This window comes from Rhinolophus hipposideros (genome assembly GCF_964194185.1).
Source record: "Rhinolophus hipposideros genome assembly, chromosome: 15".
NCBI classification, from domain to species: Eukaryota; Metazoa; Chordata; class Mammalia; order Chiroptera; family Rhinolophidae; genus Rhinolophus; species Rhinolophus hipposideros.
The window spans coordinates 12,331,888-12,353,578 of record NC_138061.1 but is presented as its reverse complement, the minus strand read 5'-3'; the positions used below and the strand labels follow the sequence as shown (position 1 = coordinate 12,353,578).

The 21,691-nt window shown below is 46.4% G+C and overlaps 1 protein-coding gene across 3 annotated transcripts in view; it reads right to left on the bottom strand.

The window, feature by feature from the left end:
- Positions 1–21,691, bottom strand: part of GFRA1 (GDNF family receptor alpha 1) — a 203,176-nt gene that overhangs the window by 37,636 nt on the left and 143,849 nt on the right. For all 3 annotated transcript variants that reach the window (XM_081074712.1, XM_081074713.1, XM_081074711.1), the window contains exon 6: positions 556–665. In XM_081074712.1, coding sequence (XP_080930838.1) covers positions 556–665 — 110 coding nt within the window. The remainder of the gene's footprint in view (positions 1–555; positions 666–21,691) is intronic.

Sequence of the window (21,691 nt, the reverse complement as noted above, 5' to 3'; positions counted from 1 at the left end):
AAGCAGCAAGTACTGTTTCTGCTGTGTCTATTCTCAGGAGGAAAAAATGTAGATACAATCACCCCCTGCCCACGAGGAGCTGAATTACCAAGAACATTAATGGCGAGAAGGAACCGAGCAGTTAGGGTTTTTCTTTCCAAAGAGCCATTTCTGGGAAACAGCCTTTTTGAGTTTCCCAGAATGAATAAGACTTCCATGTTCCCTTTTTCCAAAGTTCCCTAATTCAATTAACTTGGTTTGACTTGCTCTCCTCTTCCATAACCAGGCTTTCTGTTGTACTTTTGTTCTGCATGGTCAGTTCTCCAACTGAGGGGTTTCATAGGTCTTCTCCCTGCTGTCTTCCTGCTTTTCAGTAATCCCTGCTTCCCGCCTTTACACATCCATTATCTTTTTTTTTCTTTTCTAACAGGCGAGTCCTAAAGCCCTAACATCAAAACCCCAGCACAGAGGGTTACTGGAAGATTGTTACTTTCACAGGCAGTGGCAGGCTACCACGGAAAGAGTCTGTATTTGTAAACCAGCCTTTTCTCCCGTCCTGCTTCTCCCTGATCTTACCAATTAGCCCTGAGTAGGCCAGGAGGCAGTCCGCGTAGTTTTCCTTTAGGCAGCTGCTGACAGACCTGGACTCTGGCTGGCAGTTGGTAAAAAAGTCAGCAAGGCGAGATCTGCAATAGAAAGAAAAGGGGGGAGCGTGTTTTAAAATATCCTGAGCCTCTAGACAAACATAACTTTTCTTTATTCCTTTGTTCATATGCCTTTCTCCAACCCTCAAAATGTAGAAAACGTGAACTCTTAAAATGTTAGCATCCTGTCTTATACAACCCCCCAACCCACTCTCCCCCAGCCCTCACCCACGTGTGTCTGCTTATTTGCAGAGAGGTCTTCAGGGCCTATAATGGAAGAAATCAAGGTGCTTTGAAGTTTCCATTCAATATTTATTTCTGACTAGACTTATTTGCATCTTTAGGAAATCTGCTTCTCTACACACTCACGGGAGATCCACACTGGGAAAATATTTACTTTATACAGAAACATGTTCCTGGCATCAAAATAGGATCCTACAGCCATCTGCTCCCGTAATTCCTACTAGCTGAAAAAATATGTATATCTGTCTTATAGGTCACCTCTCATCCACCAGCCTAGGGGGCACTGATCTATTTCAGTGACAATAGGGCGGAGTTTGCCTGTCTGGAACTGAAGGGAAAAGCAAGAGGGGTAAGGTAATACTCTCTTTGGCCATGGTTTCACTGTCTTTGAGTGTGGTGGGCCTGCCATTGGAGGTGGTACCTGGAGGGTCCACTGATCAAAATACAGCATCTGTCTACGGTTTTGGAACTGCCCAGGTCCAACACAATCCACCTGGAAGCCCTGGGAGGTGGTGAAGTTACAGAGACCCAGACGTGGACAGGGGCGGCAGACACGCTGGTCTGGGGAGGAAGACGCCTCTTTGTGACTAACTGGCTGTTTTTCAGTCTGAAGAGGATATTGTTGGAGAAATCCTGATTGAGAGCTGGGCCACCTCTGAGGTCATCTCAGCAGACAACAGCTCCGTTTCTATGTGAAGCACACAATGGACTGCCAGAGAATTTAAATTATCTGGCAATTATGAGAGACAATGAACGGTTGTCTCAGCTTTCTTCTCTTTAGCTCCCCCGAGTTGGCAACCAACATACCCAGTGCTGTTTTTACGTCTTTCCACCCAATAAACTGTATTTACTTAGCATATTTTATGATATAAACGAGCAGACAGAACAAGGTAGGGTGGGTGATGATCACAATGGTTTGTAAACAGCAGGAAGGGACCACCTCTGTGTCCCTTTCCCACCACTTTAACTAGAAGGGGATTAAAAGGCCTGATAAAATCATCAAAGTCCACAGCCCACAGCAAATGCTGTGCAGTGTTCTCGTGAGACTGGTCTCTCCTTGAACCCTTGTAAACAAGGTGTGTCTGAGCCTCCCTATCGGTGCCGATCTGTACGTTCCATCTGTCACGTGCCTGGTTCCATCAGTGGGAGTCCCCAGGGCAGGTGCTGGAGCTCTGCTTTATTTTCTTTGCACAGCACCTGACGCTCCTCAGATAGGCCCTTTATGTGGTTTTCCAGGCAGGGCCATGTGCCGACGCTAAGTGGCTTGGCAAAATCCTCCGTAGGAGACGTGTGCATGCACGTGTGTGTGCGTGTGCGCCTGGATCTCTCCCACCGTCTGAGCCTAGCTGGTGTTTTCTGACTCTAATTGAACACACTGAAGCGCATAAAACCTGGCCATTTTCTGTAGCCTGATTAAAGGATTTATTTTTCGGAGGAAATCCCTAAAGGTGGCTCAGGCTTACTCAACCGCCTCCAACGGCATCCAGCTTGGATTGAGTGTTAATTTCAAAAGTATCTTCCTGGTCATGAAAGTTAATGACCTAGTGGGACTGGGCTTCTAACTTTGCAAACGCCAACTGTGGTGCGGGCAGCTGAGGCTCCAGCTCTGCATACAACCAGATGAGCTCCCTGACCTGGCAGCCCTGCGCTCTCGCCCGTCCCCCAGACACGGACAAAAGGCCGCTCTGTCTACGTGTCTCCCATTTTCTCGTGGTCTCTCGAGGAGACTATGAACTGAACAGCCCGTGATGTGGATTACGGTCCTTCAGCACAAGGCTACTGCCACCAGACTCATTTTGCTTAACAACCTCAGAATTGACTCACAATTGGACTCTGGAATGAAAGGCTAATTGAGTCAGTCTGCTGCAGAGAGCATAACCCTGATTGGGAGAATAAAACTAGATAATACTGCTCTGAGCAGAACCTTGAACAGGCTGGCTTCAGAGGGCTCGTCAGCACAGATCCTGGCGCTCGGACAAGCGCAGTCAGTGGAGGGAAGGAGAGTTTCAAAATAACAGCGAGCACAGGCCACACTGCGAAAACACTAGCATTTCCAGGGTCCCGTCACACTTGACCCAGCTCCTTGTGACATTTATATGAGGAGACAAGATGGTCACATTGCAGGAGTCACATTTTTGCAGAGAGAAAAACTGCAGGAAGAAGAAGTTTATACAGTGGTGTGCTGGAGCCAGCTCATTACGGGCTGACTGGTAAATTTTCAGGAGTTTTGTGAGTGGGGAACATCACAGTGGCAGCTTGAAAGCGGCCCTGGTGGGAGTATTTACAGCACGGCAATCAGCAAACACTACAAATCAGGGCTTTGTGTTGCTCTTGGAGAACTAGTTGTTAAATATTTATCAGCACAACCCTGTTTAAGAACCCATCTGATGTGGTCAGTCCCACAGATAAAGCATATATCATGTCTTAGGGGTCAGTTCCTGTCCTTCCTGGACAGGTGTCCTCTCCCATCCCCTGTCACCTTTGGCACAAATGAAATGGTGTGGCACCTATTAACCTCCAGCCTTCAGTACCTTCCAAAGAAAGGAAACGGGCCTCCCCAAAGACTGTTCTTCCTTCCTAATAGCTTCTTCTCTTACCAACACAGTCCTCTGAACTCCCTTAAAGCAACGTGTGCAGTCGGTTACATCTAGTGACAAAGCAGCTGAATTTTAGTCCATTCCATTGAGTTAATGAAGTGTCGAGTGCTTGTGATCTAATGATGAATCAGTTCCCTATCCCTGAACTCAAACAACTCACAGTCTAGAAGCTGAGAGAAACAAGTAGAAAGATCCTAATAACACATTACATATGTGGTTAGTTCTTAATAAAAGCTAAGAAAGGCTGCTAATCAAAATAACACCTAACATGACTGAAGTATTTAGTATATGCTACATATGTTTTCACGCACTTTATATTTTTTCCTGACAACTCTAACACGATGGCGACCATTATTTTATTATCCTAATTTTACAGATGAGGGAACCACAGCCTACCAAATTTAGACGAGTGTAAAATAGTGAGGAGTAGCAGGTTTTAAAACCACACATTCTAATTGTGCAGCTTAAGCTTTTAGCACTACACAGCTACGGAAGCTGATGGCAGAAAGGCCGTGATACTGGGACTGCAATTTGGAGGGTGTGTAGGATCTATCAGCTAAAGGTGGAGGAGAGTATTTCAGGCAGAAAGAGGCAGCAAATGTAAAGTAACCACACTCCCAATAACCCCAGCGTAACAATAATGGAGTGTTTGTATGTGCCAGGCACTGATCTAAGTGCTTGTCACGTACTCACATGTTTAATTCTCACAACCACTTTGGTAGGTGATATCATGAGTCCCATTTTAAAGATCAAGAAACTGAGGCAAAGAGAGGTGACACATCTCCCTCCTCGTGGCAGAACTCTATGGGAGAGCTGGAATATGACCATGTGCGATCTGACCCCAGAGTTGGAGGTCATTCTCAGCTACCACACTTCACACATGTATCATCCAGAAAACAGTCAGTCACTCACTGGGGCTGGCGGGGCCACAGGACGCCAAGGATGAGATGGCACTGGCAAGGATGCAAAGAGCCTTGAACGACGCATGAGTCTGGATGTTATCCTGAAAGCAATGGGAGCCACTGAAGGATTTTAAACAGAGAAGCAACACACTCATATTAGGAAGACGCTTAGGTTTGTCTCTCAGTTGTTTAGCAAAGATTTACTTAAAACCTACCCTGGGTCCTCCCTGTTCCAGCAACAATGGGGAGAGCAGGAAACTGGCCAAAGATGGGAGAAGTGGTTACTCAGGAGACTGTAGCCAGCGGTGAACCAGAGGTACGAACTGAGGGCCAGACGGGGAGGAAGCAAGGAGGGTGCCCTGACAGGGGTTACATCACGAGAACAGAAGTGCAGACTGCAGCAGGGAGGGGGCAGAATCCAGGCGCCGACCACTCAGCGCACAGCGGTGGTATGAGGGGACAAACAGGGAGGAGAGGTCTGCAAGGAAGGTGCTGAGCTCAGGAGAGGCTGTGCGGAGCTCACGGCACAGTGTGGAGCCACGTGTCCCGTAGGCTGACAGAGCCCCAGGCCTTCATCTGTCCAGTCACCACCACAGCCTGAGCACCTGCTATCCCCACAGCCCCAGCACCCCACGACGGCCCCTTCTGCACACTCCCCGCTGCCCACCCTGGCTGAAGAATCAGCCTGTCACCTGTCTGAATGGCCTTCCTGCCTGGGCTGCAGTGATCCAGAAGAAAGCTTTAACATCCAGTGTGGGATTAACAAAGATAATCCACAATTGGATTTCTTTTGGAGACATGAAATCTCCATGACGACAGAAGTGATGAACATGATTGTTTTTCTGAGAAAATGAAAATGAAATGAATAGGCACTGATGTAAAAACGTATCTCCCTCTGAAGGAGAAAATTTCCCACCATTAAAGAGGAGGAAAATGCCAACAAATGCCAAGTTGGCCTTAGGAAATCTGCGGAAGAGAAAACAGTGGTTTATGCAGAAAATATCATATTAAAGGAAGCATGCTGCTAACTGGAAATAGAAAAATGATTATAATGATAAAACCTACGAGCGTCTTCTCAAACAGCAGATGGTCTTTTGATAGTGGGGAAAAACCATTTACCTACTTTTTCTGCAACACTTTTAGGAAACTAGTGTTACGGCAAAGAGGTAACAATCACACTAGAAATGCCCAGTTTAACTCATCCTGGATTATCCTAACGATTTAAATGGTTTTCTAGGACAAACCCATACTTGGACATAGGCTGTGTGTTGGTGGAATTGAGCCCTGCATGAAGAATTGTGAGATCTTGAATGAGATCCAGGCTCTGACACTAATTAACTAGAATTCCTTAAATATGTTGCTTAATTACTTAAGCTCTTGGATTTCCCTCCCACTTCAGAAATACAGTCTACGGGACACTCGAAACTACTTGGGGAAAAACAACAACAACAAAAAACAACACTTGTTTTCAAAGCGTTATTACTCTTACCCATCTGCCATTACACATGATTTCAGTATCAAGGTACTCGGTTTCCTTTAGGTATAGAAACCAAGATTTTTCAGGAAGATCCCCTCATCTCACATACAAGCTCAGAGCCAAAGAGACCAAGGTCCTGCCAGAGTTGCATACATGGTGGGTGGGGGCAGATGGCTCTCCCTGGAAAAGGAAGTGCCTGGTGCCTGTCATAGCCCTGGGAGGGGAAAGTGCAGAGGCTGTTTGTTGGACTTTGATTTTTCTGGGATTTTATTTAAGTCACCAAGTGTATAACTGTTCTCCCTCTGCCACCATTTGGCCAGATTGTCTTCAGAGCCTTCCTCAGCAAGCACTCTGAATGCAATGCAGGATCACAGGATCGGCCAGACGATGCCGACAGAACTCTGCATAAGAGGGAGGTGAGTCTCTCGAAGAATTAAGCTTCCCTTTACTATGGGTCTCTGGGACCGCACCGGTATCCATGCAGGACTGCTAGACTAGACTACCCAGGAGAAACCGAGAACCTTGGGAACAGGATCACGTTGTTAATTAAGCTGCTGTGTGAGAAGTCACTAGCGTTTTCCTTGGAACCCAAGGTGAACGTTAGGGCTTTAAAGTCATGGTTTTCAATTTAAGCCGTGTCGTTTCTGAACACTTTCTCAAGGGATCAGTTAGAGGAAGCAAAGAATGACAGGCCTGGGAGTGACACGCACCTGGGTCTGATCCCAGCCCCACCTTTTATGCCCTCACACCTTAGCAAATTATTTCATTTCTGCGACTCTCAGTTTCGTCACCTGGACAATGGAGCCGATGCTGTCTAAAGTCACTTTAAATGGCTACTGTGAGACTGAAATGACAATTATATAAAGTGTCTCACCCAGAACCCAGAATACACATTGCCAAATAAATGTTTATTTCCCATCCCTTCACTTTTTCTCCCTAGTCCCCAGTGCATTCCAATGTTAGGCCCTTGTGGCAAAACACACAGCACGCAGAACACGGAGACACATCCATCTTTGTCTATCTTCTGCTGCCTCTTTTATTACACACTTTGAACAGGCTACATCTGCGTAACCTGAAGGCAGCAACTTAGACCAAAACAAATGTAAGAAGTCCGAGGCCAGGGATCTTGTGGTGTGACTTAAAACCTCTTAAGTCATATGACCCCATGACACAAAGGCATTTCAAGGAAAGCCACTTTTGTTCTCAGGGGTTTAGGGGGAAAAGACAGACATTTAAAATGACTAAAGAGCAGTAAGTTTGTTAATACTGCTAATCTTTTATGCAGAATAAAAATAATTTGAAAAACATGCTGCTAATATTAGACCTGGGACAACAAGGCAAGAGCACTGGAATGGTAATTTTCTGGTACAGTGACACAAAACAGATTTTTCTCTTTCTGTTTTTAGAAAATTACCTTCGCCCTTCTCTGGCAGCCTACTGGAGAGCACATCTGGAAAGTATCCGTTAGCAAATCAGAGTCTATATTAAATACATTTTGCAGGGATGTTTGCTGGCCTTGCTCTTCCCTACTTTGGGCTGTGCGTGCCGGCTTCCTGGAGCAAAGGACCAGCATTTGCCCAGAGCAGACTGTGGAGACTCAGGACACCCTTCCGAAAGCTGGGGTCCTCCCCCGATCTGGGGGTGAACGCATCCACTCTGGAGCAAAGGCCCTGGAGCAGGTTCACATGTCCCAGGCACAGATGACCGAAGCTCTGACCATTGGGTGTTTCTCAGCCCCTTAACACGGAGTCCCCCTCTGGAGGAATGATGAAAGCCTCAGCCAATTGATGTGCTTCTTGGTGACAGCCAAACCATGGCCCCCTGTTGCTGGGAAGGAGCACTGTGAGGTCCAAGAAGCCTTCAAGACTTGCCTAACGCCTCTGTTTCCTGGGGCTGGCAGGGCCCTGTGGCCAAGTAGAGATCAATGCCTGTTTCCACCAAATCCCCACTCAGCTTCATTCTGATACTCGGGAGGCTACAAGCCCTCCCCACTGACCCTGCGGAACCCTGATCATCGTTGCTCATCTGGCTCCTTGGCAGCTCCTGGCCCAGCACGTGGGTCACAGGAGACTGCCGTCACTGCCCTCTGAGCTAGACGCACAGGGCTGTGAGAAAGCCTCAGGGAAGACAGGTGGAGCGACGTATCATTTTCCTCCATGCGTCCTGCTTGGGGTGTCTCTCCAGGGTGAGGTTTCAGTGAAAGCAGGCCGCAGGGCAGAGACGTGATACTTCCTTAGCCTTTCTGATCATGTCAAACTGCAGCAGCCTCCTGAGGGAAGTCTAGGTCACATCTGATCAATCCCAGCTCCCCTCACAAAGCCACCTTGCCTCAGCACTGACACCCATCAATCAACATCGACACAGAGGCTGACAGGCCTTGACAGCTCATTTCTATGTGGCAAATTTGAAAAGCAAGTTATGGTAGTTGGCAAGGGACTTTATTCCAACTTAGAAAGGGCTCTGGGCAGTCTCTGATTGGACGCGTCAGAGCTGCCCTTTGGCCAGGACCCTCTCTCCACCCCGTCAGCCAATCCTTCTAACGCACACCCTGATGGTCCTGGTATAAGCAGACGGTAAGTCATAATGGGAGCGCAGACACATTGCAAACAACCCTATGCGGTGTGGCCAAGTCAATAAAGTTGTTTTGTCCTATTCATGCTTCAACATATTCATTAGTGCCGAAAACCTAGCTTGGGCCAGTATTCATTTTTACGGGAAGAAATTGAGGGAAAAAAGAAATCAGAGGTTTTCTGGATGCTGAAATTATCATCACGCTCTCAGATATCCAATAGCTTTCTGATAACAGCCGATGACAGATATGCTAAAACTCTTTACGAGTGACTCTTATCCAGTAAGTCTCATATTTCTGCTGGAAAAACGTTAGAAATCCGGTTTGTGACTTGGGGCCACAAAAAGAAATAGAAATCTAGACGTTCAACCAATCTTTCACCAGAAGAACCAGAGTTTAGAAGGCCAGACCAACTTGGTGTGGATTTACGTCACGTAGAATTCTACAGGCACCTCCGTCTTCAGAAGCTGCATCGCATTCATCCTGGAACCTAAGAAACTCAAAGTCACCCGCTCAGGAACCCTGGGCCGCAAAGGTCGCCCATCTGTGGGTTCCTTTAATCATTTATGCCCTCTCTTGCTTCAGAAAGAATTTTGAGATGCAGTCCAATGTAGCTTCAGTGCAACAGAATAAAACTAAAAATTACTGAAGGAATCGAGGGCTTCAGAAAGATAAGACAGAGGTAGTGAGGCAGCTGGTACAAAACATACACATACCCCTGGCTAGATAAAGGCTAAGTATTTGGCTCTATGCTTCCTGGCAATCACTGGGAAGAGAGGGGAGTAACTAGTTCCACAATTCATGATATACCAAAATTAAAATGAAGACAGATGTCCAGAAGAAACTACTGTGGTAGGCAGAATAATAAAGATGTCTACACTTTGATCCCAGGAACCTGAGAATATGTTACCTGACATGGCAAAAGGGCCTCTGCAGATATGATTGAGGCTATGGACCTTGAGGTAGAGAGATTCTCCTGGATTCTCCTGGTGGGCCCAGTATAATCACAAGCATCCTTAAAAGTGAAAGAGGAAGGCAGATGAGGAAGTCAGAGTGATGCGATGTGAGAAAGGCTGGACCGACCTTGCTGATTTTGAAGATGGAGGGAGAGGCTACGAGCCAAGAAAAGAGGGAGGGGAAAAAGCAAGAAAATGGATCACTCTTAGAGCCTTCAGAAAGAATTTAGCCCAGTGGACACCTTGATTTCAGCCCAGTGAGATCTGTGTAGGCCTTCTGACCTCCAAAACTGGAAGAACATAAATTCATGTTGTTTAAAGCCACTGCGTTTGTGGTAATTTGTTACATCAACAACAGAAGACTAAATCACTACTAAAAAGCAGTACAGTAGAGGTTTTGAATACAGAATCTGACAATGGAACAGGACTATCAATTTCAATTCAACTACTTACTAACCATGACGTTTTGGGCAAATACCTTGATTTCTCTGAAGCTTAATTTACTCTGGTTGAATGACCCAAAGTCCTTCAAAGCGTTACAGAAGGATTAAGTATAGCTGGCCCCTAGCACCTGTTATAACTGTTCTAAATTCCTAGATAAGGAGAAGACTCATCAATCCTGGTGTCTTCTCTCCTGCTCTGGACCAGCCCAGGAGGTCCACTCTGACCTTGAGACCTCCGACCTTGAGACCTCCATGAATCTCTAGGGTAGAGATGTCCTCACTGATATTTCCCTTAGAACCCATCTGCTAATAACTCAGCATATGAAATGCTTTGTCCTGAGGTCACTAATCCACCCGTTCAAGGTCTGCATATGCTTGATGAACTCACGATTAACATCAGGCTTATTCCTGCCATTAAGACCAAGGAGAGATTTCTTATGTGAGTTCCCCATATCTTCAAGAAGAGAAATGTGTTTTATATGAGTCAATGGAATCATACCCATGGAGATAGACAGAGGCAATTTGGCAGGTCCCTACCAGTGGTCCCCATACGATGCCCACTGCTGGCATGGCTGGCATCAGGAAATGCTGTCCACACCCTAACAAGGGGGTTTCACATCGTGATGTTTATAGCCAGTGAAGGTGAAGTCTAATTACTGTAGGGAGACACAGGCAAATTCTAGAAATTATCCCAAACACTGCCTTGCCTCCTTCAGTCAAACCTTGCTTCTCTGGAGGTTCTCAGAAGGTGAAAAAATAAAATGATATTGGCTCTCTTGACTTCGATGATTTGCAAAACTCCTCCCCTTGCCCCCACTCCCAAAGGATAAGCAGTAAATATCTCTGTGTTACATGCACCCCAAACTCCAGGCTCTGCTCAGCAGCATTTTCATTTACCTTCCACACATTAAAGGAGCCCAGTTTCTGCTGCCCTGGGAGGGCACGGAGGGAGGGGGGGAAGGGAAACGTAAATGGATGTCTGAATGGCTAACAGCCTACACTTGCACAAACAGACTTTAAGCAGAAACATATGAAAATTAGATCCCCTATTAATCTTTAATAGGGTTGCAGACTTCCTAAGGAATATTATGCTCAATAGGAAATATACACTAGGTCACTTTTCTTGCAGGCAAGTTGTTTTAAGGTCAACAGAGACTCTGAGCTCAACAAACACCTAGTCCCTAATATCTTCCTTCCTACATGGGGCATTGCTCAGGAGACACAGAATTGTAGTGTTATATGTCAAATGAATAAATCCCTTATTCCACTGCCATCAGATGATAATTCCCCCTTTTCAGAAAATCCTTAACCCTTCTTTGTACTGCACTCTCATGTTTAATGTCGTCTTGTCAATAGCCCCCCCATCCATCCCTTTATCCCCTCCCTAGCCCCATTTTCTACATTTCACCTAAAGCTCTCAGCTAAATTTAAAACTATGTTTCACCCTTTTTTTCTTCAGGGCCGGGGAGCTAATTTACATTGTCCACAAAAGCCATCTTAATAATAAACTGTCCCGCCCAATCAGGTGATCTTAAGGCTTATTTTGACCCATTCACAGTGATTTCAAGGGTCCCCTCTGAGACCTCTCACCAACTCCCCTCACTGGCTCTGAGCCCCAAGGAAGGTGCCAGCTTCAGCCTTCCTGCCCACACCTCCTCTCCATCACTTTCTGCTTTATGTCTTCCCTTTGTTAAGAGTCTTCATCATGAGAAGGTGAGCACTTAGGATTATGCCGGCATAAAGCAGATATTCAGTAAATATTTGATGAATAAATGAATGAATGAATGAATGAACGAATGAATGAATCTGAGTGCCATGTACTATGGCTCCAGTCACCTACAAATCAATACTCATCACAAACATCTTGGTGTTACAGGTTTGGCACAGACAAGGAGAAACAGCAGCCGTGTCTAATTGTTCTAGACCCTGCACTAACAGCTACATTTACTTAGAGACAGTCACTGTGCCCGATGTGTCATGGGCCTGTGTCATTTCACAGCCAATAACCTGACCAGTCAGGTAAGCCTTGTTTACAGTGGAGGATACCTGGATTGGTCAGAGTTAGAGTCTGATTTTGAAAATAAGACCACAGAGTCTCAAGCTTATATTTACCCCCAATAACACTGCAAGAAAAATTCATGTTTGATTTTTAAATTTTAGCTCCTGGATTTTTGCGGCCATGTTGATGGGAATTGTGTGCTCGAGAAGCCAAAATCTGATTTAAGTGGATATGAGTAATATTTACTGGGCCCAATGAAGTGTAATGATACAAGTAGCGGGCATCCTTTTTGTTTAATAGTTCTTACAGTTTAAAAATATAAAAATATAACATTTGTTGTTACCCCAGCACAATCGTGCTGCCTATCCGGTGTCCCCTCCTCAGTCAGTGTCCTGCAGGGCCCCTCTGCCTGCCACTCCTTCTTAACCTGAGCTCTGCTGATCCCTTTCAGAGCTGGGTGAGGCCCATCAGCTTCTAAGTCATCTGGTCAACATTTCCTGAGACAGTGACTCTCCAGGTGTGGACCTCAGAGCAGTGGCAGCACCACTGGCAGTTCTACAGATGCAAATTAGGAGGCCCTACCCCAGACAGACCTCAGGCATCTGAGGCCATGCAGGCTGGAGTTGGAGCACCACTGCCCCACAGCGATGGCATCTGGGAGAAGTCCCTGAGCCCACCCTTCCTGCCTGTGCATGAACATTCTATATTACAGCACACTCATGTCTGCCCTCAGAACCCTGCAAAGCACCTGGCGTTCCAGTCCTGCTGACCCAGTGAATGAACCAACCACCAGCCAGTACGCTAAGCAAAAAGCAAACGTTCTAAACCATAAACCTGATTTGAAGCTGAAGTTTCCACCTGAATTTTGGAGCCTGGAACATGGAAGAGGTGTTTCCCATTTGCTGTTGTCTTTCTCCACAGTAAGGTTTTCTAGCAGGACAGGGTCAAGGTCCTTTGCTAGAGGGAACATTCCTGGAGAGGTGGCATTCCGTCTCCCCTGACCCTCAGCCTAAGAAGTTCAAAGCTGTTAGATGGAGACAGCTAATTCTCCAACAGGAATTCCAACTGCTGGGTTTTCACAGGAACCTCCAACTTCCAGATTCCTGGCATTTTCAATTCTAAGAGTTGTCCCTGGCACGATGCCATTATAATCCTTTAGCTCTTACGTGGTAAATGGTCACAGAGTAGGAGGAGCAGAGCGGGGCTGCACCTGAGATGGCTCACATCAAGGGGAGCTATCTCATCCCATTCCAAGGAGAAGAGGTTTACCTGTGACACACTCCCCAAGGTCCTTCTTAAGAGAAAAGCACCACCAAGTCCTTCTGGACACAAAGGGTTTTCATACATCAGCCCAGAGTTCTGCCTGACTGAGCTGAATACGATGCTGAAATCATTTGCTGTGCCAAGAAAGAGCAGGAAGGGTTGTCTGCCGGAAAGGCATGTCTCAGAGCGGGAAATCAAGCTGGGCCAGGCACACCAGCGGCCACGTGGCCCCCAGTGATGAACGGTGGGAAGCTCAGCAGTTCTGGAATTCCCAGTACCCATTTCCACCTGGCAGAGCGCTGGCGTCGGGCTCCCACTGACGTCCCACAGCATTGCCACCCTGACCCGCTGGCATCCTACAGCCCAGTCATCATGATTTGCTGGAATTGGACAGGATGCGTGCAAGGCAGCCACACACACCCAGACTGTCTTATTAGTTCAGGGGCACTGTGGGAACATTTGTGCACATACATCTTCTAGCCGGAGATGATTCTGGTCCTTCTAGTGCAGCCGTTCTCAGAGCGATGTCCCGGGACCCTGGCAGTCTCAAAGAGCCTTTTAGGGTCCATGAGGTCAAAACTATTTTCCTAGCCATACTAAGTTATTTACCTTTCTCACTCTCATGCTGTCACGAGAGTACCATGGGGTTCTTCCAAAGGCCAAAATACATGGGATACTGCAACAGACTGAATGCAGAAGCAGATATAAGAAGCCAGGCATCTTCTGTTCAGACACTAGATTTGTAAAAATGTAAAACAATGCCACACTTCTCCCCCAGGTTAGTTTTGGAAAATATAGTGGTTTTTAATAAAAATACATTCTGTCATTTATAGAAACATGTAATGAACTCCTGGTATTATTTTTACATGAAGTAATAAATATGTAAATATTTCTTCCTCTTTGATTCCCAATATGATTCGTATCGATAGCTTTAATCCACATAAACAAAACCCCTTTGGGATCCTGAGTAATTTTTAAGGGTGTGAAAGAGTTCTGGAACCAAAGAGTTTGAAAACCACTGTTTTAATGAAAAATGAAATATGTTTGGGGAGGGGCACTTAAGCCCTATCTTGTCAAGATCCAAATGTCTCTTACTTAAAAATTTTGCTTTTAAATGAATAAATAAAATGTGAAAATAAAGTCACGTCTGGTATCCAATTCCACACACCCAGAGTGTCTTTGGAAAAATCACGCAGGTGGTCAGCAAGCCACACACACTTCGTACCCGACAGACCCTCTGGGTTTCCGTCCCACTGGCACCACCTGAGCGACTGCAGAAGCTGCTCGAGATCACACTTTGTCATCGGGGAAATAGGGAGGATGCGACAGCCCCCACTCCTGGTGTTTCTGTGAAGTACTCAGCACAGTGCCTGGCACACAGTAAATGTCAAGTAAATGTCATTCTCCCATCATCCTCCGCACCACCATCATCGTCATGCACATGTTCCTGCCACCACGTCCCTGGCTCTGCAGATTTGGGGTTCCTGGGTCCTATACGACGAGCTACTCTTCCTCCGGTTATGGCTGGCTTCCTAACGGGGTGACCAGATGACTTACAGAACCACCCAGAAGGGAGGAAGGGGCAGATTCAGTGGCAATGACTCAGTGACTGCCGTTTTGGGTGGCACAGATCACTGACTCAGCCACAAGCACCTCTAAGAACCCTTTATTCACAGTTACTCCAGGTCACTGAGGCAGCACGTGTTCTAAGAGGCTGCCAGGGGTCCCCCCACTGCCTATTCAGTTTAAACAATAGTGAATCTATGACTCCAGGCCCACAATCTCGTGGCCGGCTCCATTCACATCCTCCTGTGTGTATCTTTGTGTGTCAATAATTGTCTATTTTGGACAAGAATAGTCTTGAGCTGACACATGCTCCAAACACCTCTGGACTTCGTCTGCCCCCGCCTCCATCCCCCAGTTTTCCCTAATGGTACAAAACTGAAAAGCCAGTGATGTGTAAAGCTTAGCAACACAGCCTCACATAATGGGTTGACATTTCCACATGCTGTGGGTGCGTACAAGTGCAAAGCAGTAAGAATCTACCCCCTCCACCCACAAATCCTACTTCTAAGGTCTCTGTCTGCTATTGGGGAGAAATGTTACATTTGGAATCTTACACCTTCTTTGTCCTCTATGATAAAAACTTATGGAAAGAGTGAGGGAGAAAAAGGGACAGACAGTTTTCTGTGTTTGGTGGCAGGCACTGAGCTGATGCATTTGCACAGATACCTCAATTAATCGTCACAGCTGCCCTGTGAAGATGGAGTCATTACCTCCATTTATAGATGCGCAACTGAGCCCTCGAGCTGCCCACATTCTAGAACTAGCCAAACCAGGATGCGAGTCCAGGTCCGCCTCACTCGCAAACACACTGACAGCAACTAGGGAAGGAAAGAAAATGTCCCAGCTCCAGCTTGGTGTGGTACTTTTCATAATAATTGTTCTTTTAAATTCTTGTTTTTCTTGGATACAACATTTTCTGCACAATTAATTGCTTTTGTAAATTACAGAGCAATTTCCCACTCACTGAGTTGGAAATGCCCACGGAACTGGAAATGCCAACGCGACTGCAGGCTATGTAACGTGTGGTAATGCCTGGGTGGGGGTCTGGAGTGTCCTGGGTAGAACAGAACGCCAAGCTTGGCTGTGAGACCTGAGCACTAATTATACGTGACAGCCATCCAGCAACTGATGGGGCAGATTTCCCCGCACAAAACTGAAACTGCTCTGGGTCACAGGCTATGGGGGCTGGCCAGCATGAAGGTGTGGGCAGACCCAGAGGAATACTGGGGTCTCCCTTTTCCCCATTCTTTTGACCCCATTCCTTGCTCAGTGGATAAAACACATTTCAGCTATTTGAAATGGAAGCATCTCCTTCCCTTGAAATTAAATTTAAAAAAAAAGAGAGAGACTGTAAAATCTATGTTTATGTCTAGGCTTGAAAGGGAAGCAAATTTTCCATGCCTATGAACTCCGTGGGTCCTAGTACAGTGTTTCCCCAAAAATAAGACCTAGCCAGACAATCAGCTCTAACGTGGCTTTTGGAGCAAAAATTAATAATAAGACCCGGTCTTATTTTACTATAATATAAGACCAGGTATAACATAATATAATATAATACAATATAATACTGGTTCTTATATTAATTTTTGTGCCAAAAGACGCATTAGAGCTGACTGTCCAGCGAGGTCTTATTTTTGGGGAAACAGTACATGAAATGGCCGCTGGGCAGAGCAGACGGGGCCCCTTTGAAGAGGAACCACCTTAACTGAGAAGCAAGGGGAATCAACTGGGGTCTCTCTCAGCTGTCCTCAGTCTTAGAGAAGGTGGTGTGAAGTCTAGGAGCCCAGACACTCCCCTTTAAGTCCTCATCCACCCCCACTTCAGCACTTCTGGGAATGACTCCGGGTCTCTCACCTGCCACACTTTTTACCAGCGTGGCACTCAAGATGCAATCCACAAAATAGAGGCTTTCCTATGATTAATGAAATGGCCACAGGGCAAGGAGAAGGTAGGTAGGCAAACACCTGGATGACCCCAACCTTGTGACATAACTATGGATTATTTAAGGCTGGCTGTCACTTTGTGACAGCAAAGAATTCATCTCCCATGAGATACACAGTCAGGTCCCTGATACTTGCCGCTTTGGGGTAGGTGAGGGTTGACATTGAACTCCAATGATGGTTCAGCAGGGAGTTACAGAGTCCAACCAGGTGAGTGGGGGCTCCTAGAAACGGGAGCAAGGACCCCCGGGGTCAAATAGACTACACTCGATAAATATGATTGAGTTCATAATAATAATAAAAGCACAGTGTGGTCTGGGAGGATTTTTTTCCTATTTGAAGAAACAACTTGTGAAATCACTAAACTGTCACAGAGAAACCCCTCTAGAATAAGCAATGAGTGCTCAAAGGGAAATTAGATAAAGTAAGAGCTTAATGAGCATGTATTACCTGAGTAGTTTTTTTCTTTTTAAATGAAGCTGAGAGGCTCTGATGGACATTATGTCCTAACTTTCTGTGAAAACTATCTTTAAAGCTGACGCTGTCTTAGCTACTGAGCCATAAAGAGCGTCTGGATTCAGAGGCTGGCCGGGATAATCATTCTGCCTGTCTGGAACTAAAGGCAGTAAGGCTGAACAGTGTAAGAACATTGTATGCTTGTCATGAAAGACAATCATTTGGAAGAAGTGACAGAAACCAGGTTTCAGACTCAGCAAGACCAGGTTGATTCCCAAATCCTCCACATGGGAATTGGGCACTGCTGAGCTCATCACTCCAACTGGTCGACCCTGTGCAGGGTGGCTGGGCTGATTAAAGATCACATCTGTGGGTTGTGGAGCCCAGTGCCGCTCATAGTCAAAAGCCAGCCCGTGGGTTGTGGTTTGCCTCCCATACCTTCCTCAAGCCCACAGCCCACGCCTCTGTCCCGTGACAGCCACACCTGCTCTCTGCCACACTGCTCATCCTTACAGCCCAGCTCAGATGTCAGCTTCTCTAGGGCGCCTCGTTGACATGACAGGTGGAGTTGGCTACTCTCCTGAAGCACTTCGTACATTCCTGACGACAGACTGCCATACCACACTGTCATGATTGTGTGTGTGACTGCCTTCCTCTCTGCACTGTAGGTGAGAAGCCAGGTCTTTATTCCTGGCACAATAACTGCAGGCCAGCTAAATGGATGGATGGATGGATGATGGAAGGATGATGGATGGATGGATGGATGGATGGATGGATGGATGGATGGATGATAGGAGAATGGATGGAATGGATGGATGGATGGATGGATGATGGATGGAAGGATGGTGGATGGATGATGGATGGATGGATGGATGATGAATGGGAGGATGATGGATGGATGATGGATGGATGATGAATGGGAGAATGATGGATGGATGATGGATGGATGATGGATGGAAGGATGATGGATGGATAGACAAGCAGATGGGTGAATACATTGGTGAAAGGACCTATTGATGGATGAATGGAGGGATGGATGGCTAGAGTTCCTATATACTAATGCCAGTGTCACTCTGAGTTCTCCTCCGCCCTCTGAGTAACTGACACTGAGGTCCACCACCCTTTAATCCTAAGATTCTGTTCCCCATTGCTTTTTGAGGTCTTTGCTTGGTTCTGTAAACTCTCCAACTTCCTACCTCTCTCAGGCCTCTTCAGATACTTTCACCATAAACCTGGTGTTCCCAAGGGTTCAGTCTTTGGCTTATTTCTCTTCTCACCCACTTTCCCTATAAATCCTACCATCCATTTTCTATGTTGAAGATTCTAAAATCTACCCCTATATCCCAGCCCCTTCTCTGAGATCCTTTCCTGTTTTAAATGTATTCATTCATTTACTCATTCATCAAATATTTAGCAAGTAAAGAATATTGTCTGGGCACAGTTTTAGGCACTTGGCATATATCACAGATGGAAAACCCTGACTGAGGAACTTATATTCCAGTGAAGAAAAGAAACAAATAATCATCAAAACAAATGAGTATATTTTATAATGTGTTAGAAGGTTATATATGCTTTTAAAAAGGAGAGAGAGAGAGCTGAATGTGGGGACCAGGAGTGTGCAGGGGTTTATAGTATGAAATAGGGTGGCCAGTGTGAGCCTCAGTAAGATGAGATTTAAGGAGACGTGGAGGTGAGTTTGCCTAGGAGCATCTGGGAAAAAGTGGTCCTGGCAGAGGGAACAACTAGAGCAAAGACTTAGTAGCAGGACATGTCTGGTACACTGGAGGACCAGCAAGGGAACCAGTGTGGCTGGAGCAGAAGGAGCAGAAGCAGGATGGTTGGAGAAGAGGCCAAACAGGTAAGGGCAGGGGGGCAGTTTAAGTTGGCCTTTGGGGCCATTGAAAGGACTGTGCCTTCGCCTCCTATTGCCTGAGCCTTCTATCTCTATGTGGGCACCCTTGTGCATTGCACATCCGCTTTGTTTTTCCGAGCCCAGTACTCCCTCCTTGCCTCTGCTGACCCTGGCTTCTACTGTGCCATGGCTGACACTTAGCCTTTGGCCTCAGTGGCTGGTCCAGGAATGGGTCCATGATCCAAGCAAGCCTAATCAAAGTCTTTAACTGGGATTTTTCTAATGGGTTTCAGTGGGGGGAAGAGTCCCTATCTCTTTGATCATGAGGTGACAGGATATGTGCACGGAGCTGCTAGTGGCAGCACTCACCAAGAAACAGTACAAGAGAAGGAAACAGACAAGCAGAGGGGAGCAGAGGTAAGCGTGCTGTTACAGTGACACTGAGCGCTCAGTCCTAGCCATCTCTGACGACCTTCCCTCCCAAGTCCCATGACTTACTGCAATCTCCCTCTTTAGCCCTAGCAGCTTAAGCTAGGTTTCCATCATGGATCAAAGGAGTCCAGATGAATACATCCTTCAAACATAGCATGGCCAAAACAACTCATGATCTTCTTTCCCTGCTTCCAACCCAAGAGACAATTCTGTCTCTCTTTCCTCTGTTCCCCATCCCATCTACTCACGCCATCATCTGCAGGGTTTCCAGGCTGTAGCGGCCCACGTTATCCTCTGTCTATGCTCAATAAATCATCAAGTTCTCCCCTCAATGGTGTCTGTCAAGCTTCCCAACGTTCACCCTGTTCCCCTGGTCACCTTTCATCTAGTCCACTGCGAGAACCTCCTACCTGGCCGCCTGGCCTGACCCACTCCAGTCCTCCCTCCAAACTGCCACCTGCGAGCTCTCTGAGGCCCAGCTGATCCTGTCTCTCTTCTCTTATAAACCTTTGATAGATAAAATATAACACTTCAACATGACCCTGGAGGCCCCCAACATCTTGCCTCTGTGTCATACCGATCTTTCTCCCTCTGCCCCCAGGACAGTCTCTGGCCCCACCTCCTATCCCCACCACTGCATCTCCCCAACACTGGGCACCTTCATTTTACTTGACTCTCTCTGCTTCTCAGCCACCGAGGCTTCATCTGAATCTGGCTCCCGAGACCCTCCATTAGGACACCTCTTCCCCCCAAAGAAACATGGGGTGCTCTGCTTAGGCTCCCTGGGTAGATTCAATCCCATTCCTTTTCCATCCACGTTCATACAGAAAGACAGCAAGACAGTTCTGGTGCCAAGACTCCATCTGTCCACATGGATCTAACAACCAACAGAATGTTCCAATGTAAAGAAAAGGAGTCTGATTCTGTCTCAGGGCCAAGAGTGGCAAAAGTGACTTTGGTGAGAACGTGGGCAGGTGACGGACAGGGTGAGGAAAATGAGGCAAGGACTCTGTGCTTGGGCACGCATAGGGAATGGGCTGGAGAGAGGAGAACTCAGAGTAAATCTAGACAAGTGTGTTTTAGTGACAGGCTCTAGCAAGGAACAAATGTCTTCTCACACCCGCCTCTGCCAAAGAAGAGATAAGGAAAGAGATACGGGGCCATAAGACAGAGCAAGTTGTAGCAGGTTCCTGCCTGATTCACAGCTCAGGTTACCCCTGCAAGCCAGGGAGATGGCGCGCTCAGTCCCACACTGCTTAGCAGGTGCTAAAGAGCTGCACATCTCATCTCAGTGCACAGCCTGGGGCTGGCGACCTGGAAGATTCAACAGGAAGTATGCTCCTCCCCACCTGCAGGAGTCAAAGGAGAAGAGGCAGCCGCAGAGGTGAGAGGACATCCTCGCTCTTCTCTCAGGATCTTGATTAAACCCTCTGCTCGCACGGAGGAGTCCTCTGCAGGAGTCCATGGAGCCTCCAGCTCAGAGATGGGGTGGCAGGCAGCTCGCACAGGTGGAGCACATTAAGAATAAAAAAACCGAGCCATTCGGCACTCTGAATGCATTGCTAAAGACACCCGTGTAATCATTCGAAATGAAAACTGCTCAAATGAACTGGAAAATGTTTTACTTGTATTTTTCTCATATTCCCGAACCTCTCTTTCCATGGTTCAAAAGTTTGCATTGTCTAATTGCTGATTTCCACTTGTGAATGAATCAGTATAAAATAAAATTAAGTGCCAAATTAATCTACCCATCTAGTTTTAGGCATTAATTATCCTCTGAGACGTTTTCTCCCGTGCTTGCCGCATGTCAAGACAAGCCCAGATATAGTGATATAGACTCCAGTTTTCAACTCAGGAATTTAGCCCGAGTAGTGGAGAATGTCCTTGATCTCTAAGACCCTCAGTTCACTCTGTAAAAGGGGTTTGATTCCAGGCAAATAAAACAATATTCTTCACCTTTTAACACTGTTAAAATAAAACAATATTCTTCACCTTTTTACACCTTTTAACACTCGGTATAACACTGTCATACCGAGTATGTTACTGGAGCGGAAATGTGCCGCATGGTTTTGGGAGCTGTTTCCCCAATTCTTCCAGTTAACAAATTAACAACAAATTTCTTCTTCTAAGTATAACAGGGTCAGCCCCAGTGGAAAATGTGGTGCTGGCTAGGACAGAACTTTAAAAATTACGTATGCTGTTTTTCTGGAGCTGCACCAATGGAGACCTGCTTGGTTCTGCTAAAAACAAAAACAAAAACAAAAACCCAAAACGAAAACCCACAGATGTCTAGGATAAAATTATAGGATCCTCAGTCCCTAGGGAAAGGTAGAACCATGTACTTGGTGACTTGGTCAAAGCCACCATTCCTGG